Source organism: Heterodontus francisci, chromosome 2 (genome assembly GCF_036365525.1).
Source record: "Heterodontus francisci isolate sHetFra1 chromosome 2, sHetFra1.hap1, whole genome shotgun sequence".
NCBI classification, from domain to species: Eukaryota; Metazoa; Chordata; class Chondrichthyes; order Heterodontiformes; family Heterodontidae; genus Heterodontus; species Heterodontus francisci.
The window spans coordinates 15654947-15671186 of NC_090372.1; the positions used below are offsets into that span (position 1 = coordinate 15654947).

General features: G+C 39.7%; 1 protein-coding gene across 1 annotated transcript in view; it reads left to right on the forward strand.

Annotated features, from left to right (window-relative positions):
- LOC137382596 (dnaJ homolog subfamily C member 13) overlaps nt 1-16240 on the forward strand; it is a 155466-nt gene that overhangs the window by 18928 nt on the left and 120298 nt on the right. The window contains exons 3-6 of the mRNA XM_068054739.1: nt 4097-4172; nt 5523-5672; nt 13626-13667; nt 15076-15276. Of these exons, the coding sequence (XP_067910840.1) occupies nt 4097-4172; nt 5523-5672; nt 13626-13667; nt 15076-15276 (469 nt within the window). The remainder of the gene's footprint in view (nt 1-4096; nt 4173-5522; nt 5673-13625; nt 13668-15075; nt 15277-16240) is intronic.

A 16240-nucleotide genomic window follows, 5' to 3' on the forward strand; every position in this document is an offset into this window, starting at 1 on the left:
ACCTCAGCTCGTAAGCAAGTAAGCCATGCAGACCAGGAGAGCCCCACATTCTGTGCAGAATTAGCTATAAGCTGGAGCAGCAGTAGACATATGCACATCTTTAGGGAAGGAAAATCATATGGGAGTTCCTGTTCCATTATCCCACACGTACCTGTGTGTTACGTTAAAGGTGCTGTATAAGTACAAGTTGTCTTTGTTATATATCTAATTCCTTTTTGAAACTTACTATTGAATCTGCTTCCACCACCCTTTCAGCTATGCATTCCAAACCATTAGACTTGCTGTATCAAAATAAAATTGTTCAAAAATCTTATTTTCCCACCTGAATTTTTTGTCTGTTATCTTGAATATGTGTCCTCTGGTTACCAACCTTCCTGCCAATACAAATAGTTTCTACCAATCTACTCTTATTAAAACTGCTCAATTTTGAGCACCTCTGTTAAATCTCCACTTAACCTTCTCTGCTGTAAGAACAATCCCAGCTTCTCTAGTCCCTCCACATAACTGATGTCCCTCATCCCTGATGCCATTCTGGTAAATCTCCTGCACCTTATCCAAGGCCTTCACATCCTCCCAAAGTGGAGTGCTCAAATTTGGACACAATTCTTTAGCTGCCGCTTAACCAGTAATATAAAGGTTTTTCATAATTTCCTTTTATGTCTTTCTCTTTTTATAAAGCTAAGGATCCCATATGTTTTAACCGCTTTATCAATTTGTCCTGCCACCTTCAAAGTTTTGTGCATGTGAACCCCCAGTGACTGTTCTTGCACACTCTTTTTAAAATTGTACCATTTAATTTGCATTACCTCTTTTTTTTTTTTTCCTTTTTAAAATGCAGCACTTCACAATTCTGCATTAAATTTCATCTGCCCATTTCACTAGTCTGTCCCCCTTCTGTAATATGCTACTGTCCTCTTCACTTTGTACTCCATTTCCAACCTTTGCCCTTTGCAAGCTTTGAAATTATCCCCCCATACCCAAGTTCAGATCATAAATATACAACAAAAGGAGCAGTGATCCTGATAAACTCTGGGGGACAAACAGTTGTTCACTACTTATCTGCTTTCTATATCTCGGCTAATTTCTTATCCATGCGGCCACTGCACCTTTAATCCAATTGGCTTCAATTTTGCTAACATTTATTATGTGGCACTTTTATCAAAGCCTTCCAACAATCCGTATACACAATATTAACTGCACTCGCTACCTTCATCAATCCTTTATTTCATTGACTAACTCAAATCGAGTTTCAACCATAGTTTGCCTTTAATAAATCTGCTGACTGTCATTTATGAATTCATGTTCTTCCAAGTGACAATTTTATCCTGATAATGGTCTCCAGAGGTTTCCCATCACTAATTGTGGGCTGGCATTGAACAGATACGGTTACAGAGCATGAGATGTCTGTTAAATATGAAGTGAGTGGAACAGTTAATGGAAAAAAAAAAATGAATTGTCTGCACAGTATCTGAAACAAAGCTGGAGGCAATAATCTGTAGTGAGATAGTAGGGAATAACTAAAACATGGCTATATTAAGGAAAGGATTGGCACTTGATTAGTGCAGGATATAAGGTATTTAGTAAGTATAGGGAAGGTGGGGGGGCGGGGGGGGGGGTTGGTTGGGTATACTAATTAGAGGCAATATAACTGCAGTGGAAAAATAGGACATCAGTAACCTTTAAGAGAAAAACAGAATCCTTATGAATTGAGATAATGGATAAGAATGACTGATCATACTAGTAGCAGTACTTACAGGCTACCTAATAGTAGAAGGGAAGTGGAGGCAGAAATGTGTGTGCATATCAATGAAATGAGTAAAAGACATGCAAAAATGATCATGAAAGATTTCAACTACCCCTAAATTAAGTGGCAGGAAGGAGTAGGCGAAATGGGAATGTGGATTTTAGTGTGTGCAGAACACCCTTCTTACACAGTACATAGATCCAACAAGAGAGGAATTACTGGATCTAGTAATGTGAAATGAACCAGAGCAGATAAGAGAAGTAAGTGGAGGGCAACACCTAGGCAATAGCAATCACAACATAAGTTTTAAACTAATGATTGAGAAAGACATGAGTAGGACAACAATCCAAGTGACAGATTGGGGGAAAAGCTGATTTTGAAGGGATGAGAATGGAACAAGGGAAGATCAAATGGAAAAAAATGTTGACAAATAGCAGTGGGAAATATTTTAAAAAGATATTCAGTTCAGGAGAAATATATTCTGCAAACAAACTAGCCAATATTGAAACTATACAGGTGAATAGATGAGGGTAGAATTAAAATTAAAGGCGGCAGCATGCACTCTCTACATTGACAACAAGTAGCGATGATAAAAAGGAACATGAGGTTAAGAAAGGTCAAAAAGTCAAAGCAAAGAAACTACAAAATTAAATGATCAAATATAAAAATAAATGGTAAGGTATTCTACAGACACAAAAAGCAAAAGAGAAATCAGTCCAGGGATAGAGCCACTAAGGGCTGATGAGATGAATTTGAAGGTGATGACAACAAAATGGAAGAAATATGAATAGTTATTTTGCCTTGTTATTTACTAGGGAAACTAATGGACTTGAAATTGGAAAAAAAGATTTTAAAAAAACGTAAGATAGAAAGGGTGAGATCATTAATATCATATTTTGTTTTGTGATGCTCCTGTGAAGCGCATTGGGTGTTTTATATAATGCCTGTAAACATAAATATAAGTTGTAAATTTATCAAACGTGGAGAGTTTATATCTATCCATATATCACAAAGGGAGTAGTGCCAAAGGATTGGCGGACAGCTAATGTAATACCTATAGTTAAAGTAGGTAGAATAAGCCACGGAGCTATAGACCAGTTAGCTTAACATCAGTAACAGGAAAGATCATGGAATCTTTATAATCACAGATTTCTGAAGGGAAAGTCATGCTTCGCCAACCATATTTTTTTTCAGAGAACTCTGAGAAGACAAGGGTAATCTAGTAGATGTAATCTGTTTGGATTGTCAAAAGGCCTTGATAATGTACCACATAGACTCACAACTCAAGTCAGGACATGTGGAGTTGTGACAAGTAACAGAATGGATAGCAAGCTGGCTGCAGAAAAAGTGTGTTGGGCGTCATAGGTAGATACACAGACTGACAAAAGGTCAGAGGTGGTGTTACACAAGGATCCATGCTGGGACCATTCATTGTTCATTTACAGATGATTTGGAGTCTGAAATAAGTACAATTTCAAAATTTGTGGATGGCACTAAATTGGGGGGTATAGTTAATATCAAGGAAGGCTGTGACAAAATTCAGAAAGTATTAATAAATATGCTGAATATATACAGGTAATTGGCAAATGAATTTAAAATGGGTAAGTGTGTGATGGTGCACATTTAAGAATAGAGGCCAGATAATCCTCAAAATAAATCTAAATGGGGTACAAGAGCAGAGAGATCTAGGGGTACTGTTACTTAACTCTAGTGATCCAGGTTAATGCCATTTTTTTTTCAAAGTGCCGTGGTTCATTTCAGGAGGGATAGAATTGAAAAGCAGAGAAGTTGTGTGAAATGTGTAACCTTGGTTAGACCACACTTGATTGCTTTTAACTGTTCTAGTCTCTATATTATAGATTTGTAGAAGCAGTGGAGAAGGTAGTGTCCCTCAGTTTGTTAGAAGATCTTATTTGGAAGATCTGAATTGGCGAGTTTCAGAGTGCAAAGTATTGCATTGAGCAAAGGGATTGACCTGAAACATCAATTGGCTTTTTGCTTTCAGCTGTTGACCAACTTTGTATTTCTAGAATTTTTCTTTTAGATTTCTAGCTCATGTGTTCTTATCTGTATTCTTGAAGCTTGCCTGCTTCCTTTGCGATGTGGGAACGATTATGTATTAGTTTGATTTTTTTTTTTCCCCCTCCCCTTTAGGTGCACCTTCAAAGCTTAAAACTGAATCCATTAAACATTTGATTATTTGGAAGATTATCACCAAACCACTGCAGTAACTACTCACTGTTAAATGAATTGTTCAAATTAAGCAAAACTCCTTTGTTTTAGTATAAGGAATACTAATTATTGTGTGCTGATATTGAACTGTACAAATGTCCTTTTGTTTTTTCCCCTTAGATATAAGCGAGTCTTTTCAGTTGGTACACATGCTGTAACCACATATAATCCCAGCACCCTAGAAACTACCAATCAGGTAATGGATTGTAGTCACTTAGGTGACACTTTTTGGTTAGTTTAAAGATGATTACCTGTTTTTGTGTTGAGTTTTATATGTAACATTTGTTTTGCATGTAATGAAATTGTGATTTGGAAATGACTCAAATTTGCCCAGAAAAATCTGTTTCAGAAAGTTAGTCATCGACTGCCCTGATTGTCTTGCTATCATCCTTTCTCTTTGCTCCTGACTATACTATCCCAGCCCCCAACTGCTGGGCATTTTAGTAGTTCTTTGGGGACTTCACTTTGGCAAATGTCAAGTTTCTAATTGCTGTTTGCATAAACTAACTTTTTAAAAATTACCGGGGGTTTTGGCTGTTTTTACATGTGCATTGAGCATCACATTGTGTGATGATTTGCCATGAACTGGTGACCTTGGCCATGACTTGCGCCAGGGTACAGTTACAAAGACGCAAGTGGATGTTCTTCCTGTATAAGCTAGCCTGTGAATGTGAGCAGCTATTGGAACAGAAGCTATTCCTTTTGGACAGTAGTCCTTAATCATAAGTTTGTCAGATACCCCTAAAAATAGTAGGGTTAAAGAACATCTGTTGACGTTCAACGTATTAAGCAGTGATAACTATTACTGTCAATTTACTTTGCGAGTTCACAGGAGAATTCACATGTATTACAATTCTTAAGTTTGTGGGGTTCAAGGCTGATGACTCCTCTTAGAATTCCAAAGTCTATTCTAACTTGCACTTTTTAGACATTTTTTTTCCCCCTACCCTGCTAAGTGAGAATTCACGTGTTTCTACATTACCCAATCCATGTTTATCATTCAAAGCTGAATTGTCATATCCTTGCATCACACAGATCATACTCTTAATTTAACTCTCACTCCCTAATTTTCAGATCTGTGCAGTTTTTCAAGCAAATGCCTTTTCCAGGTTAGAGCTAATGAGAGGGCTTCTTTGTAATTTCTTATAGGATAAAGACTGTCTCTGCCCAGTATTTATTTTAATTCCCACTGACTAAATTGAACTTTGTTAAAACACACATTTATCCAGAATAAAGTGAACCTGTGTTACACTTTCATCCTTTAACAGAAGCTCACTCAACAGTAAAAGTTGAAAATTAGTAGGAAAAAAACCTGTTCCTTTACAAAGCACTTAATTCTAATGGGAACCACATGCTGCTGACCTTGTATTTCCAAATGCCATAACACATTCTACATATCACATTCTTTGCTGAGTGACTTTTTGTTGCAGCAGTGATTTTTGCACATCAGGGCAGCTGCAATATACAACCTTGAAGTACATCATTTAAATTATGCCCAAGTTCAAGAAAATGTTCTATAACTTGGTAAACTCCTTTTTCCTTATAGTGGCCTTATGGTGATATCTGCAGCATCGGTCCTGTTGGGAAAGGACAGGGAACAGAGTTCAACTTGACCTTTCGTAAAGGAAGTGGAAAAAAATCCGAAACCCTTAAATTTTCTACTGAACATAGAACAGAGTTACTAACGGAGGCATTGGTATGTTTTACTTGAGCTTTAGAAGATGGTGGCATAGTGGTAATGTCACTGAACTGGTAATCCAGAGGCTCAGGCTAATGTCCTGAGGACATGGGTTCAAATCCCACCACAGCAGCTGGTGGAATTTAAATTCAATTAATTAATGAAAAAAAATATGGAATTGAAAACTATCGTTGATTATCATTAAAAAGTCATCAGTTCACTAATTTCTTAGGGCGGCGCAGTGGTTAGCACCGCAGCCTCACAGCTCCAGCGACCCGGGTTCGATTCTGGGTACTGCCTGTGTGGAGTTTGCAAGTTCTCCCTGTATCTGCGTGGGTTTTCGCTGGGTGCTCTGGTTTCCTCCCACATCCAAAAAATTTGCAGGTGATAGGTAAATTGGCTGTTGTAAATTGCCCCTAGTGTAGGGAGGTGTTAGGGAATATGGGATTACTGTACGGTTAGTATAATTGGGTGGTTGTTGGTTGGTACAGACTCTGGGCCGAAGGGCCTGTTTCAGTGCTGTATCTCTAAATAAATAAAAAAATAAAAGAACTGTTTACATAATAATCAGGTGGTAAAATAACTATCTATATTTGATTCAGATAATCAGTAAGTGTTATATTTCTTTCTGCATATAACAGTGTAGATAGTGTGATTTAAGTGGGCACAGTCACTTTAGCCCTGAGAGCTATCTTAAAGTAAGAGATGTAGTTTTCCTTTCTGATGCCAGTGTGGCATGGAGTAGGAAAGTGCAGAAGGTTAGAACGCATCTAACCTCTCTACTTGAAGCCAGCAAGATCGATGGGATGATAAATTTCCTATGACACCAGGAAGTGCCTATTTAAATGTGTTCAGATATTATCCAGTGAGTGTCTAAGTCAGTGATAAAATCACTGCTGACAATTGTGCAGCACAAAAGGATAGCTGAAGTTAGAAATGGATATAACCTTTTAATAGTTGGACATTCCTTAGTTGGAAGTCCCTGGCATTTCAAGGCCTGATCAGAATTCCTGTGCCAGTCTACCTCACAGAATTTGAGCCTTTCCATGCTTAGTTACCCTAAACCCCTTCAGCTCAGGGATTCTCTGCAGGTGCACCTGGTTTAGCATTTTAAGTTCGCCAATGACTTGCACACAAACCTATTTGAGATTTTGAAGTTCTATAGAAGGATGTGATTGGGAATGAAGCTGGAGAATTCTAAGTGTCAGCAGGTGCCTAAGTGGTCCATGGCATGGCTTCTTTGAAGTTTCTTAAAGCTGCTCCACTTTAGAGGAAAATAATCTTCTTTATGATGCAAGTTTCATGCTGTAGCAATTCAAGAAGGCAAGGAACAGTCCAGAAAATGAATGGTCTTGGCCATTGTACAAGTGGGAGCTAAATGCAGGATCTTCAGGATAATTGGGCCCTTTTTATTGGTTGGTTAAGCAAGACATATTGTATATTGACTTGTTGAATCAGGTGGGGGTGTCTGTGACTGCATTACTTCAAAAGAATTGATGTTTGCTGAAATGTAGCTAGTGGTGAAGGAAAGGTCATATGCTGTTGTATGGTGTAAATGATTAAACTTGTATGTTGTGGGAGTTTTACAGTAGGGGGCTGCAGCCATGAACATGAGAACAGTCCCTAGCTGTTACCTGAGGATATCAGTGTGGGGTGGGGGTGGGAGGTAAAGGCCTGCTACCTGACTGGAACCAGTCAAGACCCGACTACATATGTTGGGTTCAGGTTGGGTCGCACTTCCGGGTCCAGCATTCGGGCTTAGAGCATGTCTGATCCGGCCCGATCCATCAGTACCTCAGGTAAATGACTCTAATGTTAATTTACTTTATGGGCTTTAAAGGTGGTTTTGTTATTTTAAGCTTGTGCAGGTAAGGAACAAAGTGAAAAACAGAAGGTAAGTTAACTGATGGTTGGGTTGGATGGGGTTCTGTCGGGTCTCATTTGCAGACCCGAGCATGCCTTTAGTGGGAGGGGAGGTTGGCACTGGCAGCAATGTGGGCAAACTTTTGCCTGTGAGTGGGGACAAGGTGGGCACTCTTGCTCCTCCTGGCCAACAAGGAAGCCTAAAGTTTAAATATTTATAACTTGGCTTCTGGGGCTCTCGTGGTCCACGATTCAGCTACCAGCAGCAGGTCTGCCTGACAGAGATTCAATCACTGCTTCCCCATTCATGCCTCCAACTAATATTGCAGTTAGATCCCGATGAAATACTTGGGACCATAACGGCATACTTAAGCACACTTCCATCCTGTGGGTGTCCGATCACCTGCTCAAAAGAACTGGTTAAGAATTGGATATGACAGGACGGTAGTAGGATCAGAGAGGGTAAGTGACTCATCTCATTTTAAACTACAATCCCTGACTCCCAGTCTAATTTTTGCAAGGCAATGGGAAGTAAAAGTCATTCCACAAACAAAAGCTGCAGCTGTTAGTAGAGGATTCCGTACATGCAGACAACTTTTTTAGATTAGAGATACAGCACTGAAACAGGCCCTTCGACCCACCGAGTCTGTGCCGAACATCAACCACCCATTTATACTAATCCTACACTAATCCCATATTCCTACCAAACATCCCCACCTGTCCCTATATTTCCCTACCACCTACCTACACTAGTGACAATTTATAATGGCCAATTTACCTATCAACCTGCAAGTCTTTTGGCTTGTGGGAGGAAACCGGAGCACCCGGAGAAAACCCACGCAGGCACAGGGAGAACTTGCAAACTCCACACAGGCAGTACCTGGAATCGAACCCGGGTCCCTGGAGCTGTGAGGCTGCGGTGCTAACCACTGCGCCACTGTGCCGCCCTCCTCTTAAGCAGTTGTTTGTTTTGACTGCTAGCAGACATGAGGTTTAAATTTGTTCATCTTGCTGTCATGGAAATTATTGATGCTGTGTGGAAGGATGCTCCTGCTGCTCATAAGTCAGGAAAGGTGCCCAATTCACTCCTCATTTCCATGTAGAGTTACCAACTCTAGTTGGAGGCATTCCTGGAGGGTTGATGTGACAACCCAACCATGTTGCACTTACTGTACAGTGCTGGGGTCCCCTGTAGTTGGGTATCTTTGTTTGTGGTTTTGTTTCAGCAACTGATTTACTTCAGTGGCAATACACATCCTTAAATTGGTTTAACGGCAAACTTTTCTCTTGAGTTGCCAACAGCAGAGATCGGGAGACAAGTCACCGATTTCAGTAGACGTTTGCCGAAACTGAAAGGATTGGACTGTACTGTCAGGATGTCCGGTGTTATGCAATTGCTGAAGAAATGGTGTTGCAAACCTTGCACAGTGCTTTCATTTTGTTCACGTGCACTTCAATAGTTGCTTTGTGTTTTTTGTGTTCTTGTGGTTTTGCTTTAAAATGTCTTCATTCGAAGTGGATAATTGAGCAAAAGGGACTTTGAATTGACAGACTGTATTGCAATTTACAGTTTAACTGTAGGTAAACCATTAGTCGCCGTGTCAATAGAATGCTAACTTTGCTAGAGATTCTCATTTAGGACTCAGAAGCAAAAGCTTATTAGCCAAATCAGTTGAATCCAGATTCCTTCTGAACTCAAAAGATTTTGTGTTCTTTCTCTTCCCTACACTGTCATAAAATCCAGACTAACTTTACCATTTCTGCAACTTTCTGATTTTAAAACCTAGGATAGGTGTTGCTTAATCTGATTTATGTTTACATTCTTTTCTGCTATCTTCAGCCCTGATGGTGGCGGTTTCTTCAGCTAGGTTTCTCAATTCAAGAAAAATTGCATTTGCTGCAGTGAATTTAAGATTATGTTCTGTTGGATCCAAATTGCAGCTCCATCAGCTGCCCTGCTGTCAAATGCTTCCTTCACATTTTCAAAACAATTAGGACTAAGAATTAGATGGGTCAAGTTGACTTTGATAAACCATTCCTCTTTGCCTTGGGACATTCTGTTACGTTAAAGTGCTATATGAATGCAAGTTGTTGTATCCTACAGCTTGGTTGTATTTGACAATTCAATTTCTAAATGAACTTGCAAATTGATTCATGGAGTATGTTCCGATGGGGAGGATATAATCAGTAATTTGATGTGCTAAATAACCATTAATCAATATTGAGAGCATTTGCTAGAGCTGTCCTTTGAAATATTAAGTCTATCAAAATGTTTCTAATAAAAGCCACTGTGGTTTTGTTAGAACGTTTTCTCTCTCGTTCTTTCTGGCACAAGAAGCAACTACTTGCATTTATATAGTGCTTTTAATGTGGTAAAATGTCCCAAAGCACTTCATGAGCATTGTCAAATTTTGTTAATGAGCCACATAAGGAGATATTGGGACAAATTACAAAAACCTTAGTCAGAGGAAGGTTTTAAGAGCGTCTTGAGAGGCAGAGGGATTTCGGGGGGGGTGAATTTTGAGGCTTGGGCATTGAAGAGATGTGGAAAGAGTGGGGCAGGGATCTGTGGGGGCAGAGTACCTGAGAAGGGTGAAATGAAAGAAGATACAATGACAGGAGAGAAGACATAGAGAGAAGGGCAATAGAAGTAATTGTCTCCGTTCTGGAGCGGCAGCCAAAATGCATATGCGAATGGGCACACAAATTCAAGTTACATCGGAATAATTACCCAGTAAGATTAAGATAGGTATATCCTGGTAATAAACCGGGAATAGAGGAGACAATAGGAGCGAGTCCAAAGTTATAGTCAGTCCTGTTCTGTTGACATAGGTAGGGTGAAGTCAGCTTGGAGCATCGACAAACTGATGTCCAGGTTCAGGGACAGATGTGGAGGGAGTGAGAGTCCGGAAGATATTTGAAGGATAGAGTATCAGAGGTTCATTGCTGAAGATATTTCTGTGGAAAAGAGCCAGGAGGTGTGGGGAATTGATTGGACAGAAAAACTGTCCAAGTTGAAGGTCAGTTAAGGTGACTTTTTTTTTTTGCTGGGACAGTAGCGGCCCAGCTGGTCCAGCCAGTGCTTATGCTCCACATGAACTTACTCCTACCTGTCTGTCTAAACCTATCAGTATAACTTCCTATTCCTTTCTCCCTCGTGTTTAGCTAGCTATTCCTTAAATGTATCCATGGTATTTGCCTCAACTGTTCCTCGTGGTAGAGAGTTCCACATTCTAACCACTGTCTGGGTAAAGAAATTTTCTGGTTTGTGTTCTCTCCTGCCATTACTCGCTTTCCTCTGAAAAAAGAGCGTCAAGATGTTAGGTAGTTATATGTAACATGCTTGAGGTTGACTTGAGCACAAACCAAGAATTAAATTCTAATATATGTGGGCTCAGTTATTTCATCAATTTGTTCATTGACCTGTTGAAAAGTAGCATGTACTTTAAATACTGATGTCTAATGCAACCCAAATTTTTATCACTACCTACTTTTCAGTGAAAATACTTTGTGTAGAATACAAATAAGCTGATCTGCCTATTTGTAGAGCAGTTCTGCTTTAATAGGCCATATCTTCTCTCATAGTCTTCCTGTTGACCTCATTCTGACCCTTTTGAGGAAAGATGTGTGTGGTTATGTGTGGAATAACAATGCCTTCTCTTAAGGCAATTTGAATACAGAATCAAAGTACAGGGGACCATACAGGTTTGTAAGATGCCGAATAGAAAGGATTAATCCCGAGCATTATTTCAAAATTATCTCATGACTAAAGGATATGGGACTGTGGATACAGACTAGTAAAAGGCAAATTCAGAACTCGTGTCACAAAATGATTGTCGGAGTGGCCAATAGTCAGTTTTTGTCTTGACATCTTCCTAACCCAAATTTCACTAGTAATTGGCAGCCAGTGCATTAAATTGATTATTGTGTTTGTGTAATGCTCTCGTCACTGATTTTATATGTGACATAACTATAGCTAGCTGCTCACTGCTCGATACTGTGCTCTTTGCGGGATTAACTTGCACCTCAATTTTAGCGGAGGTTTGTAAGGAGTGTTGATGCAGGAAAAAGGAAGAGTTAGAAGCAAGCTGAAGGCAGTTTTACAATATTTACTTGCACGAATTGGTACTACTAGGGATCCTCGCCTCTATTTAGACTTTCACCTAGTCATTCTTGGCTGGATTCAAATCCAGGTCTTGGTGGTGAAAGGCCTGTTGCAGACCTTTGCTCCCCAGTCCCAAAAGAGACAAACATTTATTGTAAAGGTTATTGATGAAACATTTTTGAAGTATTTTGTCTCATACTTAAGGCGGAAGGTCAGAGGGAGGATAAAAGATTGTTGCAGATCTAAAGAGAAGTCCAAGGAGCACCGTTTCCACCCAGAAGCATAGAACAGCTACTGATCCTTTCTTAAAGGTTTAAAAACTCTGATCAGGCTTTTTTCTTCCTGGCTTAGTTAGTAGGACCTTTGTCTTGAAGTTAAAGACTTGTATTTCATGACCTTAGGACCTCAAATTGCTTTACATCCAATGAAGTACTTTTGAAGTGTAGTCACTGTTGTAATGTAGGAAATATGACAGCCAATTTGTACAGAGCGAGTTGCCACAAACAGCAATGAGGTAATGACTAGGTAATCTGTATTAGGTGGTGGTTTTGGGATAAATGTTAGACAGGAACTGGGTGGAAACTCCCCAGCTCGAGATAATATTGCCATAGGAGCTTTTACATCAACCCGAGGGCACAGACTGGGCCTCAGTTTAGCGTCTTGTTTGCATGGCAGAATCTCCAACAATGGAGCGTTCCCTCAGTACTGCTAGATTTTGTGCTCCAGTCTCCTGGAGTGTGACTTGAACCCACAACTGTCTAATGGCAAGAGTGCTGGTACTGAGCCACAGCTGACATTTGGGAAAATTTTCACTTTGCATAGTGCCATAAAATCTTTAATGTCATTTCTGAGCAGGAAGATGGGATCTGAGCTTAACATCCTATTCAAAAGATGTTGCCTCTGATAATGCAGCACATGCTTAGTACTACACCTACATATCAGCCAAGATTGTGCTCAGGACGAAGTGAGCTTCAACACACACATTAATGCCTCCGCACTGAGTGCTAATGTGTCGTAAGTTGTGATTTGTCAGTATGCTCAGGTTCCACTTTAACAGTTATGTTCACATGCCACTAATTACAGCATAATTAATACTAATTATTAAAAAAACATTTTGCGTAGGGTGGGATGAGGGGGGATAGCTTAAGTATCAATATGGTGTGTGAATTGAGAGTTTTAACTTTGGAAGATTTAGTTATGTATTCACTAATGGGGACTGCTGATCAGTTCACAAAGCAGAAAAACTCTTATTTTGATACGGTAAAACATTTCGAGTTGGTCATCAAGCTTTATTGCCTGATTGAAGAACCTTTGGAACTGACTGGCAGTAAATTACACTGTCTTTTTAAAGATGCTATACTTCCAAAATAGATTGGTGGGGGGGGGGAAAGCAGGGGAAGCTATTTTATCTAAAATAAAAACATGAAATGCTGGAAATACTCAGCAGGTCTGGCAGCATCTATGGAAAGAGAAGCAGAGTTAACGTTTCAGGTCAGTGACCCTTCTTCGGAAGCTATTTTATCCACTTTTAAAAAGGAAAGAATATTGTTACACTTATTTAATCATACTCTAAGAACGAGACTGGACTGCAGACCCATGTATAAGTTAGCCTTGAGGTATCTTTGAAAAGTCGCCATTCACATGTACCACTACCACTCTAAATTCGCAGTATTTTGCTTTTATCCTGTTCTTTCTCTTGGTTCACAAACATGCACCTCCAGGAGAGGTCACTGTATAATCAGGAATAGGAGCCCTATTTGTTCTTTCCCAAATGCTAAAGCCAACTGTAGTGTCCTACTACAGAATCAGCTTATTTAGCGTAGACCAGGGGTCAAACCTGGGATCTGTCTGGCCTGTCACTGGATAAAGTTGCTGAGCTAATGCAAAGTAAATTAACTGTGGAGTGCCATGTGCAGATATTTTATTTAATCATGATGAAAAAGGAATTGTCGTCTTCATTTCTTCTGCTGAACAACTTGTCATCTTTTATTTTCATTGCACAGCGCTTCAGGACTGAGTTCTCGGAAGGAAAAATCACTGGAAAGGTGAGTTGCCAGACATGTTCTTCAGAACTCTTGACCTATGAATTTTTGATGCTCTTAAGTATAGTTGAGCATCGTTGTAAAATGAACAAGATCATAAGCTTCATTCAGATTTTGGTTTTGTGTTTCTCAATTTCAAGTGTTGATTCAACTTCTATGTCACCAGATCTTTTAGTCTTTTGTGATTAAACAGAATTTAAACTTGTCATTAATTTTCCTCTGATTTAGCTAAATTTTGGCTGTTCTTTCTAGTTTAGGGTTGCTAGTTTTGTGGTATGCCTTGTGCAAAGATGAAGAGTAAAACAATTTGTCGAAGTACTTTTGCTTAATCCACCAGATTAAGAGCAGATGAAATAAAAGCAGAAAATACTGGAAATACACAGGTGCTCAATTAACGTCAGAAAAGCCATAACCGTCATAAATGTTAGCTCCTTCCTCTATTGCCATCCATCCCTCTCTTTCCTCCTTTCCACCCCCCCACCAAAATTGCCCCTCCTAGTCTCTAACATTGTACTGTACAATGGGCTGGTACCACCCTTGCGCTTGAGAAATGTGCATTGGATACACCTTTCATCTTGTGTCTGGCTCGGGTTGATACTGTAAAAAAACTGGGCTGTATGCCTTCATTCATAATGGTGATTCATTTCTTCGTAGTCTGACTCCAGGTAGCAAAATGCTTACAAATTGACAATCTTTGGGCTCTCAGCAAATAAAGTGTAAATATGTAAAATGGAATTGATACTGGGGCAGTATAAATATTATGAAGTAGCAGGTAATGCATGTCCTGCAGGTGCATGTAAGATGTGTTGAATGTTTGCTATCATGCTGTCAGTTATACTGGCTACACACAATTGGGTGCTTTTGATTTTTTTTGAAACTTGGAATATGACTACATACATCCTGCTCTGCCTTGCATAATATTGGCCGACATGCAATGATCTGTTTTTGGGTATGCCTCAGCAGCGAAGTTGTGACTCTTAATGAGAGTTTAAGGACACTATCTAGATTTATACTGCATTTACACATTCACTAAGTAGGTATGCTGGGCCAGTGTAGAAGCTACCTAGCATATACCTGATCTGGGAATGGTTGGAAAGGATGGCAGATGGAAAAGCATTACAATCTATAGCACAAATATTCTTCCTTCTCAATGCGAATGATCATTAAGTGGCTATTCAAATAGTTTCATTTCTGCATTCCATTGCTATTGTAGCAGCCAGTTTAAAAGTTTCCTGTAGTACAATCCTGAAAGTGCTAACTTTGCGTTCAACATTTCAGGTCTATATTTTGGCACAATGTTAGAGTTAGTTTGGCTCCCATCACATTGGATAATTATATGATGTATATCCTCACAGAACTAGTGTAATCAGTGATACAGGAATACTGCTTAGATTTATCCTTTTTTCTTTAGCGCTATAACTGTTACAAGCATCATTGGACTGATACTAGAAAGTCGGTGGTCCTTGAAGTTACACCTGGAGGGATAGATCAGATTGATCCTTCGACTAATAAAATTCTCTGTTCCTATGACTACAAAAACATTGAAGGGTTTGCGGAACTGTCTGATTATCAGGGAGGGTTTTGTATAATTCATGGAGGATTTAGTCGACTGGTAAGTTTTTTTTTCTTTGCTCGTATTCACAGTAAAGTGCTTATTTATAAATGCAAAATTCTAATCCCTGTGTTTTTGTAGAAGTGGTTTCTTTAACAATGAATGTTTTGGGTTTTTTTGGGCAATTTATTGTGCTGGAAATGTAAACTCTATATCTAGTGATAACTGAACAATTTGAGCATACACCTTTTTTGGTGGTTTCAACCTCACTCTGCCTCCCCCACCCGAGTTCACTCCCCTCCTATTCTCCCTTAACCCCTCTCCATATAAATTCTCCTTTTATATTCACAGCCACCCTTTCACCCTTGCTATCTTGTGTAACCTCTCCATTCCCACTGTCTCGATCACAAATCAGGCCATGTCTGTTCATTCCCTTGTATCCCTTTCCCCCTCCCAAACCCACTTCCTCCTGCATCCTCCCCGGAAAATAATCTTCCCCCAATTTACTTAGAATGACACTTTCAAATTCTCAGCTGTTTATGCTTTGATACTCCGCTCACCATATTTCTGCAGCTACTGATCAGTTCAATTGTGTCCCCACTTCCACCTTTGAAGCTCTTGTCCCCAGTTGGACCTTATCCTCTTCCACCTGGTTTGGCCCCAAGGGACACAGATTTGAACATTTATGGTTGACAATTGGTTTTGCCATTCATTGCCAGAACTGGCTGGACCACATAAATCATTATTGGTTCCTGCTCCCCTGTTAAAAATGCTCACTACTCCAGATTATCCTGGAATGCAAATATACCCCCGGCCTCCCTCTACACTAACTGCTATCTTAAACCCCTGTCCCTTCCACCCTCACCTTCAACATCATGAGCTCCTTGCGCTTGGACTTTAAGATTGAGATCATACATTCAGCTGCCTCTGCATTCCTCCCTGCATCAACCCACCAAACCAGTCTTCTCCAAGGTACCTTATTACCCTAGTTTTGAATTCTCAGCTTTTTCTAGTTTCTATCCTA